Raw genomic sequence first — 19,541 nt, forward strand, 5'->3', positions numbered from 1 at the left:
TCTGTTCAGCCGACTTTTCAGGACCCGCCTTACTCAGTGTAGGTATTTGTCTGTGGCTGACTCCTTCGCAGCCTCCATGATGACATGATGATGACATCCGCTACCTGGCACCCCCTTGCCATAGCATGTTTGTTGTACCTCATCGATCTCTAGTTGTAATAGCAGTTGCAGTTGGGGCGAGGAGTTGTTTCTTTGTCAGCGTAGATGTTTGATTTCAAACATCCATATGTCCCACATTCTCTGTACGTTACCCCTCTCGTTAGGGTTAGCCCATTTCTCATCAGGTTGCCCAGGTTCCTCAACACGTGATGCCGACCTTGTAGGCGGCCGAACTGGTATGAATCTTGCATTTGTAGTCTCATTCACCTGAGAAAACCTTGCCTAGGGGTCTGGACTAGATTAGCCCCGCCCTGACCGGGAATCAAATCCCCAGTCATTCCCGCCAAAGTCAGTAGCCTTAAACACTGAGCTACATATATATGTACATGTAAATATATGCAGACACAGTCAGGCCACACAGAAACAATCTGTGGATGAGGACCTGCTCCTTATGTAGATAAACGTCTCAGTCTAGGGTAATGGAAACATGATTACTTTCAGGTGATTGTAAACTAATGAAAACATAGTTACGGATATACCATTTCTGCAAACGGATGCCTCTAAATATTACACTGTGGACCTTTAAATTGTTGCATTTTTCCCCATGTCTCTATATTTGTTACTGTAAGGGAGCGATCACACCGAGATGAAACGCTAGAAACGCGACGCCAGTAAAACCATTGTTTTCCTACGACCGGCGTTCAAGCGTCTTTTTAGACGGGTGTTTTTCCGGTGTCTTTTTAGACGCGCGTAGACGCCTAAAAGTCGCTAGCGCGCATTGAATAAGCGCTTCCAGTGTTTCAAGCGTCTTTGAAGCGTCCGCGTCTCTAGCGTCTCATTTCTGTGTGATCGCCCCCTAAGGATTGTTTAAAGTGAGCTCCACCATGTTTGGTCTAAACATCGGTTGTTGTGTCTGTATTTCTGTGGTGTCTCTTGGGTTGACCTCACCTCTAAAATGCTGCTGTTTGAAAACCTGCCACAACTCCTCAACAATTTCAGACGGACTGTCCTCTCTCTACTTGTATTATAGAGTACACAAAACATCACAATCTCTCCTCTCCTTGGGAACTGGGAGTCTCAAAAGCCTTGAAGTTAACTCAGAGTCTATAGATATTGTGACTGGCAACACCAGTAGAGCAATAACCAAACCCTTTAACAGCTTTACATTCAGCTGTAAATGAAGCTTGGCCTTGATTTCAGAGATGTTGAAGAAAATAAAATAAAATATCATCTTCTTCTAACATGTCTCCTTTCCTGTTTCTCTCCACCCCTGCAGACGTTATCTCCCTGGGTCGGCCTGAGGAAGATCAACGTGTCATACTGGGGCTGGGAGGACGCGTCACCCTTCACCAACACCAGCCTGCGATGGTTACCTGGAGAGCCCAGTGACTCAGGCTTCTGTGCCTACCTGGAGCGGACACAGGTGGCCGGTCTGAAAGCCAACCCGTGCACGGCCACCACCGACGGCCTGATCTGTGAAAAACCTGCTGGTGAGACAGAATGAGTAAAGACGGGGAGGATGTGGTTGAAGAAACAGTTCAGAGCACAGGATAAAAGTCAGATTGGAGGCTACAGTTTGTTTTCAGTTCAGACAAACTAACAGGTGATTAAACAAACCCTTGGGCAGAAGCAAAAAGTGTCAAAGCACGAGACACACCAAACAGTTTAGAAGAATTGCAGTAATTAGGTTCTTCACATGTTTTAACAACACTGACAGTTTCTGTGTTGTTAAAATAAATAAACCGAGAAGTGAGAAAACAAGTGGAAGCTGTATTAAGTGTATCCCCCGCTGCATGATGCAGCTAATGAACACAGGTAATACATTATTTGTGTTGTATTAAATTGCGGTTTTGTTATCAACTAAATTACAACATAAAACGCCCAAAGAAATAGAACCATAAGGGAACCTCTGTCTCATGATTTATTGAGCTCTAAACTCAATTCTTTAGTAAATAACATGATGTCGTATCTATTATCTAAACGCTGACTGTTTGTTATTCTTTGTCCCATTTCTCAGGGAGTCCACAGAGTCAGAGTGCTCGTCCCTGCAGGACGCCCTGCTCTCTGCGCACCAGCTGTGCCAACTGCACCAGCCAGGCTATGGAGTGCATGTGGTGCAGCAGCACCCAGCGCTGCGTCGACTCCTCGGCCTACGTCATCTCCTTCCCCTACGGACAGTGTCTGGAGTGGCAGACCCAGGACTGTGCAGGTGAGACAGGGAGACATTAAACAGGGGGATGGGTGTTGGTTAAGATTAGGGCTGCACAGTTCATCGAAATATTATCAAAATTCGATTCACAATATGGCCAAATACAAAATCCAAATTGCGGGAGCTGCTTTTTCTGATACTGGTAAAATGTGTCACAACATACTCGAGGCATTGTGCTGCTACGGAGATGCCTGTGCCTATAAATTAGATTTCAGATTTAAGGGAATATGCTTGTTGGTACAGACTCCTAGCTTGGTAAGACCAACCCCGATGACATGAGGTCAACATTCTGTTTCGCTCTCTGTATCAGTCTGGACTCTGCGCCACCCCAAATACTTTCAGTGGGCAGGAGTGCTCGCCATGACAGACAAACTCCTTCAGTCAATCAATGTAACAAAACACAGAGGAACATCTTCATCACCAATGGAGCCAGTTGATAAATCAAGCTTTTGCCAAATCCAGTCGGAAGTCGGAAGAACGGAGCAAATGTGTTTTCCTCCCAGAAACTCTTCGAGTGCATGCTCTTGTTCTTGTTTAATCGTTGTCATTGACTCTACTTCTGCAATACGTTAACTGCTGTGTTTACTCTACTAGGGTTAGATGTCAGTGAAGATTCTCAGTCATCCAGGTCATGGTAATCTATACTATACCGTGAGTTTCTTGAAGACGTTTCACCTCTCATCCAAGAGACTTCTTCAGTTCTAAGAGACTGGTGCTGAGTCGCAGGCTCTAAACTCTCAGAGTCGTTGAGGTCTCATGTGAGTTGTTGACCCAGCTGGCCATCATGTGTGTCATTAAGTTTAGATGGATCCAGGTGTGAATGGGTGTTAAGTCGTCTGGAGAGGGATCCCAAGACTGCATCGTAGGTCGGTGATAAGTGGTGTTGTAGGCCACCTCCTCTGTGTTACAATGGTTATTCCAGTTTGACGTAGATGGCTGCTTTCTTACCTCTTTAAACCATCTGTTTTAGAAGACAGATGGTCAATGCACCAAGGAACTCAAGCAAGTCCAGTTGCCTACGGTATATCACTTATGATTATTAGCGTTAGAATAAGTGCTTGTTGCTTCGGAAGCCGCCATTACTGTTCTGCAAGCTGCGGCCTGCATTTTATGTCATCAGTCCCTGATTGGCTGCTTACATTGTCAACCATAGGGTGGATCTCTGATTGACCCAGATTGGATTTTAATTTCTGGAGAATGTTCTGGGCTTCATCAATTCCAGCCTGATACAGAGAGCGAAACAGAATGTTGACTTCACGTCATCTGGATGCTTCTTACCAGGCTTACAGACCCCAGAAAAAAATCATTTTTCTGATGATACACCGATCCATCTCATGTTCCATTATAAAAATGGAGCATGAAATGGATCGGCAGTTTGGCGCGGCATATGCAGTGATGTGGGCACTGTGCCAGACCGTCGTGGTGAAGAAAGAGCTGAGCTGGAAGGCAAAGCTTTTGATTTACTGGTCCATCTACGCCCCAACCCACAACTATGATCATAAAGGATGAGGTCGTGGATACAAGCAGCCGAAATGAGTTTTCTCTGAAGGGTGGCTGAACTCAGTGTTAGAGAAAGGGTAAGGAGCTCAGACATCTGGAGGGAGCTCGGAGTAGAGCTGCTGCTCCTTCACATCGAAAAGGGTCAGTTGAGGTGGTTCGAGTATCTGATCAGGATCCTCCTGGGGGCCTCCTGTTAGAGGTGTTCTGGGCACGTCCAACTGGTAGGAGGCCCCGGGGCAGACCCAGAACACACTGAAGAGATTATATATTTTGTCTAGCCTGGGAACACCTTGGGGTCCCCCAGGAGGAGCTGGAAAGCATTGTTGGGGAGAGGGACGTGTGGGGTGCTTTGCTTGGCCTGCTGCCCCTGCGACCCGGCTTCGGATAAGCAGTTGAAAATGGATGAACTGATGGATGGATCTATTTTTTTTTCCTCAGTTAAAATGAAGTACATCATTTTCCATTCTCTCTAAAATTAACAACTCATGTTGCAACCGCAATATCTGTCACAATAACCGCAATATAATGGAATGTAATTGTTTACTTTCTGGATTCACCTTTTAGTATGTGCAGAACAGTCATTTATAGTAACATGATGCACTGCTCTAATTGAAACCACAAGTAGTCAGACACTATCTGAACTTTTCTGTTATAGTGTCTATAACAGGGCGGCCCTACTTGCCTTATTTGAGACTGACTGAAGATTAAAGCACTGTATCAGCTGCTGGCAGAGGTGTGATCTTTGTCTTTTTTGTAAAGGTCAGGCAAATCAACTAACTTTGTTACTGGAGGTCTGGAGATTATTTGCAACGTGCTGTTTGCCTCTAATCAAACCAAAGTACTGTTGTTAGGCTAAATACCAAAATAGAAATATCGGGATGAGAGGAAAAATGCATTGTATCACTTGAATATACCATATTATATAACGACACGACATGTACAGTTGGATGAAACAGCATAGAGGTCAAAATATGTGTGTCAATGAGCTCAGACACAGAGACATAAATATAGATGGATGAGGAGGTGCAGAGGACTCTGCTCACACTTTGAATGTTGGGACTAGAGTACGTTGTGTGAACATGGAGTCATTATAGACTCCTATTGATCCCCGTCTTATCAGCAGGCAGGTCTGTGCCTCTCTCTCACACACACACTGACACAAACACACACTCTGACACTGAGGCAGTGCCACCTCTCCTGTAGCTACAGGGCAGAAAATCAATCATCTACCATGACACACGATTGACTCAATATGAAGTCCTCGCTGCTGTCTCTTAACATTCCTCTCATATTAACACCCCCCTGGGGATGCGGGAGGTTTTTCACTTTTACCAGTGCTTCTCCATGTTCTTCTGATTATGAACATGAATGTGTGAGCAACAAGTGATCATGAAAACAGACAAAATGAAATGGCAAACCTGCCAAGCCTGGCTGCAACCTTTCAGATATGCAGTTAATGATGATTTATAATATTCAACATGGAGGGATTACTTGCCTCACTGCTGAATAGTTTCCTGTCAGAATAGCATTTCTGTAGCGACTGAAGGCATTTATCTTATAATATGTTTATGTATTCACCTGTTTGGGTTTACAAATGTGTCACCTGGAAAACAACATGGTGAATATTGCTTAAAAAGACATGTGCAATTTGTTATTTTTGACCTCAGATGACACAGAGACCACAGCTTAAGAGGTTCTTATGGCCGACATCTTAACAAGTATCCACCTTGGATGGGCCATGGGTGTCTTGTTGGATTCTTCCTTTTACTTTCGCGTGTTGACTGTAAGTCCAGTGTTAGTTCTTGGTGTCATAGATTCAACAAGGTGCTGGAAACATTCCTCAGAGATTTTGGTCCATATTGACATGATGACATCACACAGTTGCTGCAGATTTGTCGGCTGCACATCCATGATGAGAACCTCCCGTTCCAGCACATCCCAAAGGTGCTCTATTGGACTGAGATCTGGTGACTGGTCTTGCAGTAGAAATCCAGTCTCATCAGACCAGGCAACGTTCTTCCAATATTCTATTGTCCAAATTTTGTGAGCCTGTGTGAATTGAAGCCTCAGTTTCCTGTTGTAAGCTGACAGGATTGGCCCCCGCTGTGGTCTCCTGCATAGCTTGGTTGAAATTTTATTTGAGTTACTTTTGCCTTTCTATCTCAGCCAAAAAGTTGCACATGAACACACAGCAAAGACTACAGCCAGCAGCCAACAAGCACGTATGTTCTGCTCCTGCATGAGATAAAATAACTCTCCACACCAGCTGGCGGTGACGGTCTGTCTTTGTCATTCAAAATGGGAAACCAGAAAACTGTCCTGATGCTAGTTAGGCAGTTAGCATATTAGCAACACAATCCAATGAAGAAAGAACAGAGCATATTTACCATGCGCCAGTTAACAGTGACACAAACCATCATGAGATGTTTCTGCTAAAGAGCTCAATGGCAAAAGAAAAATAATCTTACCTCATGTAATAAGTTTTTTTTTTTTTATCTCACTTTCTCTTGACTTTAGCTCTTTGTTTACTTTCCTCACTTCCGTTTCTTTTCTCATTCACTGAGCTAAACTGTCAAACAGGGTCATTTCATCCACTGATGGGCTCCGCCATCGCCCACGTGACAATGAGGGGCAAAATTGTGAGACACACCACAGCGACAAGGGCGACAGACGCTCACCGATGGCCCAACATTAACCAACGGCCAACTGTTGGCTTGGTGTGTCAGGGCCTTAAGCTTTTCTGCATGAATCAGTTCAGTCTGACATAAACTAAGAATTGTTGCTTGATCTGGGGTTACTGGTTTTAGTCATTTAAGTGACTTCAGTAGTGGTAACAAATCGTACATTGGATACATATTTGGTGGTTGAAAAGGTATTCCTCTCAGTGCTTAATTTGTAAAATTAGAAGTAGGGGAACACTTTGGGCCTCTGAGAGAGCAGTGTTCCCCCACTCCCAAAAGTGGGGGAACACTTTTTTAAGCGGCACCCGAGCCGCCTCACTGCGCAACTCCGAATGGAATGGTTGTGACATCTAGTGTTGTCACGGTACCAAAATTGGGACCCACGGTACAATACCAGTGAAAGTATCATGGTTCTGAATAGTATCATGATACCACAGCGAAAATGAGGCAGATGTGCCTTTTGTCATTTATAAAAAGATAAATCACTTTTCTATAATACATCACTGATATTTCAATGGAATAAATTACTTATTGACTTATTCATACTTCAAAAACAACATCAATAAGTCATTAACATAGGGGGGATCAAAATAAAATAAATAAATAAAATAAAAATCAACCAGCCACCCTCCTCCCCTGACAAGTAAAGAACAGTCCCTAAAGTGCGGTGAGGTTTGTGGGCTGTTACCTGCCACAAAGAGAGAAATGTGAATGGCTCGTTTCTCCTCTGACACGCCACATACCTGTGTGCCACGGCTCGGCTGTTCAGGTACTACTGGGCAGTCATGACATCAACGAAAGAGGAAATTACTGGACCTGGAGTCGGACTTCTTTGTCGCCGGTAAGCGGAGCACTATGGCCGCCGTATTCTGTCTGTGACCCCTGTTCAACCACAACCACCAGGATTCGCCTTTCCTTTCTGCTGCTGGTTGAAATCTGTACTCGCACATCATGCTGAATGATTTATTTTACTCGCTCAAAACTATTTTTAGTCGCAAATGCGAGTAAAATGCTCGCACGTAGAGCTCTGTGGAAAACAAATCACTGATGACAAGTAAAAAGAAATAAATAATAACTTTCACTTCTCAAAGATACTCACATGTCTGGAAAACAAACCACTACAGCAGCATATTGAGTGCCAGGTGGCCAGCGCCGTTATTGACCAGCGCATGGACACTCACCCTCTTGCGATTGGACTTTGAACTATCTTTTTTTTTTTTTTTAAATTTTAATTTTATTAACTTTATTAATTGCCCTGAGGGGAAATTCAATTTGTAATATGTAGGCTACTGTGGAGTTTTTGTTCCGCGGTCTACCATAACCAGTATACCCTGCAACACTAGTGACATCAGCCAATACTGTATGTAGTTTTTAGATGCGAAAAGTTCTAGACCCAAATGCAAATTAGTTCCGGAACGCCAGGGCCTTTTCTGAAAAGATCCTGGTATGTGTTCCAGTACGTTGTGGCTCAAATTAAGCACTGATTCCTCTTCTTCACTTCTCAAAAAAACAATAATTAATTGGATGGAAAAGAGCCAATGCCACAAACCTGAGAGATTACTTTTGGTATATGTGTAAGAACAATGAGAACAGGCAAACTGCAGAACCACATTTATAGTTGTTATATTATGCACCAGTTTCCTTTTATTCCTCAAACTACTGATTGTGCAGTGAGCAAACTAAAGCCACGGGTAGACAACCAACACAGACAACAGACTAACCACAGGAAGTGAAGCTTATTTTTAATACTATCCTTAATGTTTGATTTGGAAACCTTAAGGTCATGTTTAAGCATATTTTACTCTGCAGTTCAACAAGTTTCTGGTAGACTGTCAAAGTATCCCCCTGAGTCTAAACTTTTTATTGGCGTTTCCTGTCTTTTGTTTAGACAAATAGTCAATTTGTAGCAAAGTGTTCTTGTTTCGGAGGAGTTAAGAATACAGCTTCAAAAAGTTAGAGATATTTTTTTATTTATCTCCTCAATGGTGATTATTATTCCTCGCTGGTGCCAGTAGTCTGAGTGCAGACAGCTCTCCAGCCTACTGTTAGCAAGCCAAGATTGTTTTCCCTTCTTTCGTTTTAGCTTCAGCACTTACATAATGGCACCTTTTCCCCATCCTCTTTTCTCTTTTATTATTCATATCTCAGTTTGGTGGCAGAAGGTGTGTAGGAGGCTTTTGTTCTGCCACTTCTTCTTCTTTTTTTTTTTTTTTTTTTTACCTTTGTTGCTCATATAAAATCTGACATATTTTACATTTCAAATTCTCAGTTATAGCATCGTTGCTCTTTTACAGTCCGTCACTTTTTGCATTGTGTTTCATACTTAACTTTCTGCTTCACTTCTCTTGTTTATGGATTAATCATATCTTGTTTTGGAAACCAGACCTGCAGGCTGCAGCGGAAGGATTCATGACCTCAGCTTTGGTAGCTGCTTTCACAAAGAACTATTGCTTGTCTGAGGATCCAATTTGAACTGGGTCATTTCTTTATCGGATAAATTTGGCCCAAAGCTTTGTGTATCATTCCCATTTTTCATGTCGGCTCGAGGCTAACTACACACTCCTCAACACTCTTGCAATAATTAGCTCCAGTGTTGCCCCAGCAGTCTGATTTTGAAGTTTTGGGAGCTCCTTCGAAACTTAGCAGGTTTTTCAATCTCAGCCTAATTGTGCTGTTCGATGTTCTTTCTTATAAAATGGACTTTCTTTGACTGCTGTGACAGTTTTGAGCTTCACTCTGGATTTTTCTTTTCTTAGCCTACCACCTCTCCGCCTCCAGCATCTCCCTAAAGGTCTTACACCTGCAGCTGTATGGCAGTGATTATGGCAACTGTAAATTAGTCTTTAAATTAAAGATGTTGTCAGCTCAACAGCTCCTATCTGCATAGCTCGTAAGGTCAGTGTTTGCTTCTGGTGTATTCCGACAGCAGCCACTGTGGACGCCCACGACGTTTATCCTGCATCTATCCTGGTGGTACTGCTGGCGCTTGATTTTTCATTATTGTTCAGTAGATAGAAAGATACAGAAAGCTGACTTTAATAAGCTGCTGCTTTTGGGGATGGAGAACAACTGCAGTGATAACTCTGCAAACCGGGAGCTCTTTGCTCACAACAGCAACAGCTGCAACAAAAGTTATAATGCACACACCAAAGAGCAACCAGTGAATCAACACCAAATGCAATTACAAAGTAGATATCAGTATCATCATCAAGCGATGAAGAGTCGACAACATGCCATCACAGCTCAAACAGGAAACTCCAGCTACGGTCTTGACCACAAGTCTGATCCAAGCGACCAAACTGCAGACTGTGTTACACAGAAATGTCATCGTTTTCCAGAAATAATTGAACAGTGACATTTTTTGTTGACTCTGTACATTGATTTTGTAATGAAACAATGACCGTAGTCAAAGTGCAGCCTTCCAAGTTTGATTTGAAGGTGCAAACATCTGTAACAGATTAGGAAATGTGGACTTTTTCATTCCCTGTTTGTCCATTATAAGGCAAGGCAAATTTATTCATATAGCACATTTCATACCCAAAGGCAACCCAAAGGGCTTTACAGATTACACAGTTAAAAGCACAAGAGGCAAATGATAAAAACAATAAAAGCAAGAAAGCAAAAGATGTATTTTATAAATGTAAATTATAAGTAATTCTATAGTAGTTGTGGGTGGTGGGTGGGGAAAAAGCCACAGAACTGCATTAGAAAACAAATGACAAACAAAGGGCGTCTCCTACTTGATTTGCTAAAGTCTTTTTCATTTCCTGTTTGTAGAAAACAATAAAGTATGTTGATTTTAATGTGTACTCACTGCAAAAAAAGATATTGTGACAGTTAGTATACACAGATCAGCCACAACAATAAAAGCGCTGACAGGTGAAGTGAACAACTTAAATCATCTGTGACAATATAGTGTTCTGCTGGGAAACCTTGAGTCCTTCATTCATAGATGCCACTTGACGTGCTCCACCCACCCAAATACTGTCACAGATCATAGTCTCTTACACAGACGCCGATGACATCAGCATGCTGGCTGACTCTGTCGTCTGTGGATGTTCCCATAGGAAAGTTGCAATGGAACTCCCAGCGGCAGTGATGTGATTGGATCCAAATCCGTGTACTTCTGTACTTCCTCGACCAATGGCTGATTAGCTTTGCCTGACACCCGCCTACACTGGAATTGCTGTTCCCCGAATCCGAACAAACCCGACAAATATCCACACTTTTTTAGGTGTAGTAGCCTGAGCCATGACTGACTACATTACGAATCTACATCACGGTACTACGCACTGGTAACCTGCTTTCTGTGTTTCTGGTACGTCTCTGTTACATGTAACACACGTGCCGTACCTATGACAATGCTGTCACATGGTGTGGATATCCCCGCCCATTTCTATTACAAAACGAAAGACGAATGTCCCCAGACTCCCATTCCGAAGTAAGGGAGGCTGGTCACGCGAGACTACACAGATCACTGCCCCACACCCCCACATGGCAATGGCACTCCGCAACAGCAGATGCCCCCCAGCAGGACAATGCATCATGCTACATCGCAAAAACTGCTCATAAGAAACGTTTTAAAAAGCTCAAGGTATCAAACTGGCCTTGATATTCCCCAGATCCCAATCTGACTGAGCATATTCGTGATGTGGTGGTACCCCAAAGGTCCTGGGTCCATGCCTTGACAGGTTAGAGGCCCAACAGTTAAGTGAAGTGCACCTGGCGCTGACCTGTCGAGGCACAGACACGGGACCTATGGGGGGAGTCCTGTGTCTAGTACCAGGGCGTTGAGTAGATCTTTTTGGTCTTGTGGGTTGTGAGATGGGGTACCAGCAAGTCCCACGGATGCTCGACCAGGATTTCAGAGGCAAGGTCAACACCTTGAACTCTTTGTCCTGTTCCTTGGGCCAATCCTGAGCAGTTTTTTAGGTGTGGTATGGTGCATTGACCAGCTGGTGGGCTCCTGCTAACGGAGAGTGTCTTGAAGGGGTTTACTTGGTCTGCAACGATGTTTGGGTCGGTGGTGACTGTGAAGCGGCATCCACCTGAAGGCCGAGACCGAGCGTTTCCCAGCAGATCATTGCATTAGAACAAGATGATCAAGATTTTCCACTTCACCCATATTCACCTGTATGTTCAGTAATCTGTAGTTGAATACAATTTAAAAGTAACCCTCTGAATACTCCATACTATACAGTGCGAACGCGCTGTTTCAAATCCGAAATGCTGTAGTACAAATATAAAACATTTCACTACCCCACACTGTACGGAGAAACAGAAGTATTAGAAACACCTCCAGTCTGACTCCAGTCCTCTGAAAACAAAACTACTGCAACAGTTTAAACACAAAGATGAGATTAAACAGGTGTTTTTATTCTTTGGGTCACTCACTGTGTGTATTCTGTTCATAGACACGTGACACACACACACACACACACACAGGCAGACCATTTGATGGTAACATTGTTGTAGCTGATATTGGTTTTGCTGCACAGAGAAATAGGCTTATATTCTCTGAGGCAATCCTCACAGGACGTGTGTGTGTGTATATGTGTGTGTTTTTCTGACACATGTCGTCTGTCTGCTGTTTTGTAGCTCCACATGCTACGAGAGGAGCGAAGGAGAAGGCAGCTTATGGCTCCTATACTTGATGTATTATGTATGGAGGCTCACAGATCTGTGTGCTGCTGGCTTCAGCGCTGCTAACTGTCAAGTACTGTAGGAGCAAATGGATTACACAAGATGAAGCCAGACGATACGTGCTATCCAGGGACGGCAAATATCAAACCCGGTGTGATGAACAGAATGTGGCACCGAGACGATTGTGCTGAGAGAATATTTGATAAGATGAAAATTCCCCCAGCAGGAACAAGCAATCCTTCTTTGCTGCAACAAGGTAGCCTTAGTTCCTCAGAACATTTGACATCTGTTGTGTGCAGGTATCCTCCTGGTTATTTCTGTCAATGAACGACAACTAGTATCCTGATTTCAATAGAGCCATATATTTTGGGAAGGTGTTGGAAAGGTACACAAAATAGAGTCGACATTTTTTCTGTTTATATCACATACGTCATGTGGTGGTGGTGGAGGTCTATACAGCAGCCAGCGCTGGAGGAATGTTGTGCGCAATGTTTTCTGTCGACAGAACTTTAAAGGCATTAAGGCTCTCGGTCTCTAAGTGACGACGGCAACTCAGAGCCTGAGAGCCTTAATGCAGATTTTCTAGTGAGTGATGTTTTGTGGCGCAGGCTGAGATGCAAACACACGTCTTTCTGGATTTGACCTAGTTTATGTTCATCCTCTTTCTAATGACGTTGATGGAAACCCTACAGATATGGTGTTCTCCGGCTTTGACCAGAGATTTTATGAAAATTGAGTTGATCTGTGTATCAAAGCCTTGTTCTTTAAAACTCAACTAGCATGGCTCTAGACGTTTAAATTTATCTGTTGAATTTTCACTTTTCATCTTAGGTTCATCAGTGGTTACTAATTCGACATATCGTTCGAAAGCTACACTCTTCATGGTGCCAATAATGACGACCATTTCAAGATCCAACCACTGAAGCAGGCTCGATAAAAGCTTCTGTCATACAGCAAACAAAGTTATAACTCACCTATGTAGCATTATCCTAATTCACAGAGCCATATTATCCAGACCGAATCAGATCTTACACAGCTCCCATGTCATTCCTCACACTGACGGTACTCCGGACGATTTAAATTCAGCGAAATATTTAGTCCACACTTTATTACATCCACAGATATTCATGATCTGCTGTTGCATCATTTCAAATGTTCAAATTTCTCCACATTGTATCCATTTTTCTACAGTTATGCATGTAAATAAACAGTCTAGTGAACCCCTGACCTTTCCATTGACACCTCATTTGAGCCAATAGGAGCTTCCAGTGCCACTGCTATGGCCTCAGTAGCCAACCAGGGCCTGAGCTGAAGGAATGTGGAGTTAAATTTGTGTCTTTATTGCATGAAAATAAAGAAAATAAATGATATGAGAGGAAAAAAAATGTTTGAGAGAAAAAAAAATGTTTGAGAGAAAAAAAAATATTTGAGAGAAAAAGTTTTCACACTGATAGCAAAATATTTGAGACTAAAAAATTTTTGAGAGAAAGTATTTTGTCATAGAATCTAAAAAAATAATTTGAGATTTAAAAAAATGATTTCCGAGAAAAAACCTCACTCTCAAATATTATTTTTTTGCTATCAGTGTGAAAACATTTTGTATGAGAGAAGAAATGTTTTGAGAGAAACAATTTTTTTAGAGAAAATGTTTTTTTTTTAGTCTCAAATATTATTAATTTTTGCTATCAGTGTGAAAACTTTTTCTCTCAAACATTTTTTTCTCTCTCATATCATTTATTTTCTCGCATGTAATAAAGACACAAATCTAACTCCATAAAGGAACACATCTCTTGTAGTTTGATGAAAATAGACGTCCAATGGCGGTCGGCGGCATCAGGGGGAAACACGGCAGGACAAGAACGAAACTAAAGTGGTGAAAGTCCGAGTGTGGTGGGTGGAGAGGTGGTGGATGGGTCCAGCAAACACCAACCTTTACCCAGGAGAGTGGTGCTCGCGTCCCGTGGGATTATAAAGCCTAACCCTGTTTTCCTAAACCCAACCTCGTGCTTTTGTAGGGAAAAAGAACATCAATTTGTGGTGTTGTACCAACGTAGAGCATTTATTTTGAAAGACAGACAGAACTTCACATGGTGTCCCAGAGCGTCAACAACCAACTCACCCAGGGTACCTTGCATGTTGTATTTGGACGTGAAAAGTCCATGACCAAACGTTGATATGTGACGAGGTCGGAGTGAGAATGTGTTGGCTGAAATTTAATTTAACTCAATGACAGAAGCACTTATAGTGATTCTGGCTGTTAGGAAGAGTGTTACCTTTCACATGAGACCATGCATGTACATGTACTGAAGATGGAACAAGAACAGCTTAAATTTACTTTGGGTTTGCCTTAGGTGAATTTTACAGGACCTTAAAGAGATTAAAAAGCCTCACCAATAAAGCAGAGTTCTTCTCTGTACACGTGTTAAGTGTACCAGCCATAACTCATAATTCAATCGCAGTAAAGTGCAATAAATGGAAATTAAATTACAGTTATGCCTCTCCGCTCACCCGCTGTCATCAGTACAGTAGAGTCTTTACTCTGCTGCTGAGCTGTGTATGCAAACACAGAGCAAGGAGGGGATAATCGCCCTTTTGCATGAAATTAGAGGAGTGCTACTATTTAAGCAGTTTGAAGTACATAAATCATTGTCTCTGTTTTTATCTTTGGTCAACGTCCACAAGGTGGAAAATAGCCGGGAGTCAAACAGTCAGTCAACAGTTTCATCTTTGGACCATGATTAGATCACATGTTCAGTTTTTTAATCATGAAATATGTTTTCCAGCCTCATGGGAAATACAGGCACCATCCAAAAGAACATTCACCCTGGAAACAGCCTGGAGCTAATGTCATGTAATAGTATGAGGTACAGCTAAATCTTTGGTGCTGTTAACTAAAACTAAAGCCTTGTAAACCCTGCAGGCACTAGACTACACGAAGCAATAACCTCTCTTAATTCTTTCCACGTGGAACACAGATGAAGCCAGATAGTTGGAAATACTATTAAAAATAGGCTCAGGCATAGATAACATAGCAGGTAGATTATATTATCCACACACACACCACAGTTACATAAGTGATCAGCTAACAGTTTCCATCCATGCAGGAATTGGTCTCTCACTTGTGTGCAAGCTGCTTTTTCTTGTGTCATTTTGTGTCCTCGGGGCCCGTTTCATCATATTTGTGGCATGCAGACAGATGCCGGAAAATTTTGATCCATTTGCTGTCACTGATTTTGACATGTTTCGCAAATGAATTGCAGTCCAGAGCCGCTAATGCACCTTGCAGTGTGAGTTCAGGGAGGCAGTCTGTGTGTAGAGATTAACTGTGCATTAGAATATATTTTAAGGTATACGAGCGATGCCATCGCACCTCTCTCTGGCCTCACTGTCTTCATCTTTTTTTGCAATTAACTGAGTGTAGACAAGATTATGTCACCATGCACTGAAGATATAAAACTAGAAAATAATACAGTTTCTTAAGACAGTAATATTTTTTTCTGGCTTGTGTCCCAAAGTTGGTGAAGATTGGAGAGGAGGTAAAACAGAATGTTTTGCCAAAAATTTAAAATAGCCGTGAAGCCAGCAGGGCTGAAATCAGCATGACTAATATTAATAGATCTGTCTTGATCTTTGGCTTCCAAACATCCCAAAAAGTTAAAAGTTTGGTGAATTTAGTTTCCAGCTTATAATAGAAGTCCAGGACAGAAAGTTTTCTCATGTGTGGAACAAAATGCCTGTTTGTCACATCAGGGTGTCTGAAAAAAGATTTTGGTGAAAAGTTATTGAGAAATGAGACTGTGTCCATAGAAGCGTCTTTTTCCCTTTTTGTGTGTATTATGCCTCTGTGCTGAGAACACCGTGAGGGAATTTCTTCAATTTGGATGATTACATTTATGTCATAGGTCACCTCATCTGTCTCATTCTTGTGAATGTAATATCTCAAGAACACCTTGAGGGATTTCTCTTTTTTCTTTTATTTTTATTTTTTTCTCACGTATGAATTAATTAGATTTGGTCAAAGGTTGAGGTCACTGTGATCTTGCAGCCATCTCATTTTCATAAGTGTGATATTTCAAGAACACCTTGAGGGATCTTTATTTCACTTTTGGCACAAACATCCACTATGACTCAACAATGAACTGATTAGAATTTGGTGGTCAAAGGTCAGGGTCACTGTGAGCTTGAGACTGTTTCATTCTTGTAAATGTAATATCTCAAGAACATCTTGAAGGATTTTATTTATTTTTCAAATTTGGCAAAAACATCTACCTTGAGTCAAGGGTGAACTAATTAGATATTGGTGGTCAAAGGTCAAGGTCACTGTGAGCTTGCGCCTGTGTCATTCTCGTAAATGCGATATCTCAAGAACACCTTGAGGGAGTTGTTTTTTCAACCTTGGCACAAATATCCACTTGGACTCAGCGATTAAGTAATTACATTTTTGTGGGTATAGGTCGAAGGTCAAGGTCACTGTGACTCCACATCCATCTCATTCATGAAAATGCAACATCTCGATAATGCAGAGAGGGAATTTCTTCATGTTTGGCACAAACATCTATTTTGAGTCAATGATGAACTTATAAGATTTTGGTGGTCATAGGTAAAAGGTCAAGATCACTGTGACTTCAGTTGTCTCATTCTTGTGAACACAATATCTCAAGAACCTCAAGATTTTTTTTTTTTTTTCAAATTTGGCACAAACATCCACATTGAGTCAAGGATCAACTCATTAGATTTTGTCAGCCAAAGGGCAGGGTCATTGTGACCTTGAATCCATCTCATTCCTGTCAATGGGATATCTCAAGAAGGCCATGATGGGATTTTCTCAAATTTGGCACAAACGTCCACCTGGAGACAGGGATAGTCTGATTAGAATTTGATGGTCAAACCACAAGCAACAAGGTCACTATTACCCCACAAAACATGTTTTTGGCCATAACTCGAGAATTCTTAGGCTAATTATGACAACATTTCACGTATGGTCAGATACTGAATTGGTGACTCTAATCTTTGGTATCCACCTTGAAACTGTGCTGATTGTATAGATCCTCTGTGCTGCCGGGGTGAAGATGTGCGTGAAGCATCCATGTTTTCACAGACATGGATGTGAACTGTAAGTGCAAATTGACTTGTTCATGGAGGCAAACAACTGCGAGGTGGTAATTCTAGTTTTTCTTTTTTCTTTTTAATATAAATTTGACATAAAAACAGTTGAGAGAGCAGTGCCAAATCTAGCGTTCAGCCAGGTGCAGAAGGAGCTTTATGTTAATGTGAAGGGAAGAACTATCAACCAAACGCCTTTTGAGCGTCGCTCGATCATAATGAGTGAGGCAGAATGGTGCTGGCACTGCGAGTCTAATGACTTGACCTGGAGGGACACAAAATGGCTGCTGCAAAATGGGCGTAAATTGGATCTATTAAACCAAAGAGAAGCAAAACATTGCGTTTTATTAAAATGTTAAGGTTTGGCACATGAAAAGTGAGAGGCTTACAAAGAGCCGCTACCAATTTCCTGCAATTGGAATCATATTTGAAAATGATAAACAGGCCTGGTATATTTATTGGATATTAAAGTCTGCTCTTGGGTATGTAAATATGTGCTTTTCTAGTGAAGGAAACCCTCCGGTGTGGTGGATTAGGGATATTCTGTTGAACTGCCTTGCTTTGAACTGTTGACTATAGTGAAGATCCAATGTGTTGTCAGAGGAGAAGAAGAAGAAGGGAGGGAAGAAGGGGAGGTAAAATGAAAAACTGGAGGGAGAAGCACAGTAGGGGAGAGACAACAAGAGGAGATGAAGAAAAAGTAATAGGGTTCCAGTCTTTGTGATTTCATATATGCCTGCAGTGTTTAAAGTCACCCAGAAAAAAAATTAATGAAATCAAAATGACAGGAAATGAGGGAGAAGAGGGTTATAGTGGTGAAGAAAGCAGCCCTGAAAGAGCACAAGAGGGGAAGATGGCTTAGTGAATAGAAATAGGAGGAAAAAAGATGCAAAAGAGGAGGATAAAAATGTGGCAGAGAGAAGATAAAGAGTGAATCTGAGAGAGGGGGAGAAGAAGTTTGTAATTATAAAGGGGGAGAGAGAACAAATGCATCAGCATTGCTACAGCTGAATAATGCAACGGGGAGCTCGCAAACACACATACAGAGGACAGGGGGTGTATTTCAAGCAGCTAGCAGGGACACAGAGAAAGAGATACATGTTCAGCTAGAACATCTGTGGCTTATGGAAATGGCTCGTGTTCAAAAGAGAAACAACTTCTGGTGAAAATGCTAATTTTACTTGACGCTGCATTTGAATCACCTCGCTGGGCTATAAGAAACAACACCTCGGATAGCTTCTCTCAACCTTTTGGTTTCCTTGTGTACACGCCGAGATACCCACAGAGTTCCACCTTGCTCTCTTTCTCTGCGAGTGTGTATTCCCACCCTCGCTTTGTAGACTGAAATTTATTATGACAGGAAGACGAGTTGTGGACGAGAGCAAAACAAGAGTGGAGGATTCAAAACAAGCTGTAAAGTTAACTTCGGAAGGCCGGCCTCTCCAGAAAAAAAACGACTTCTTATTCCGGTCGCATATCGCCACATTCAGTCAACAACAAAGGGCTTCGGCATGGAGATTTTGTTTTCTTTTACAAGAATGCCATACCATAAAAGAAATGTGTCATTTTTAATTTGCACCAGTGAAGTGTTTCTGAATGTCACATCCACTTTATGAATACAAATGCACTTCTCAAAACATGGAATGGTGTGAGAACCAAAAGTCAATTTCTTTATAAATGTTGAGGGTCAGAGAAAAGGTGAGAACAAAAGACGCTAAGTGTATTAGAGGAGGTAGATTATATCACTGGAGGTGTTTATTGTGTTTATGCTTTGCTTGAAGCTGTTTGGATTAACTATAGTACAGTGTGAAGGACAGACTGCGCACAGACAGACCTTTCTCCCGCAAGTCACATTTAGATGCAACTAATTTGAAACAGTAAATACGTTTTGAAGGAAATGTAATGCAGAGGAAATTACATTTTCTATTAACATAATGGTCACAAGCTCTGGATGGTGACCAAAAGAAAGAGTTGCAGATACAAGCGGCCGAAATTAGCTTCCTCTGTGGGGTGGCTGGGCTCAGGAGTAGAGCCATTGCTTCTTCATGTCGAAAGGGGTCAGCTTTGTTGGTTCGGACATCTGATAAGGATCCCTCTTGGTGTTCCAGGTACGTCCCGCTGGCAGGAGGCCCCGGGGCAGACCCAGAGCATGCAGAAGGGATTATATATCTCATCTGGCCTGGGAGCACCTTGGGGTCCCCCAGGAGGAGCTGGAAAGCATCTTCGGGGAGAGGGACGTCTGGGGTGCTTTGCTTGGCCTGCTGCCCCCGCGACCCAGCCCCAGATGAGGGGATGAAAATGGATGG

At 42.2% G+C, this 19,541-nt stretch overlaps 1 protein-coding gene across 3 annotated transcripts in view; it reads left to right on the top strand.

The window, feature by feature from the left end:
* atrnl1a (attractin-like 1a) overlaps positions 1–19,541 on the top strand; it is a 445,178-nt gene that overhangs the window by 129,186 nt on the left and 296,451 nt on the right. For all 3 annotated transcript variants that reach the window (XM_033643351.2, XM_078160934.1, XM_033643359.2), the window contains 2 exons: positions 1,376–1,589; positions 2,117–2,308. In XM_033643351.2, coding sequence (XP_033499242.2) covers positions 1,376–1,589; positions 2,117–2,308 — 406 coding nt within the window. The remainder of the gene's footprint in view (positions 1–1,375; positions 1,590–2,116; positions 2,309–19,541) is intronic.

The sequence above is a fragment of the Epinephelus lanceolatus genome, chromosome 17, assembly GCF_041903045.1.
Source record: "Epinephelus lanceolatus isolate andai-2023 chromosome 17, ASM4190304v1, whole genome shotgun sequence".
Taxonomy (NCBI): domain Eukaryota; kingdom Metazoa; phylum Chordata; class Actinopteri; order Perciformes; family Serranidae; genus Epinephelus; species Epinephelus lanceolatus.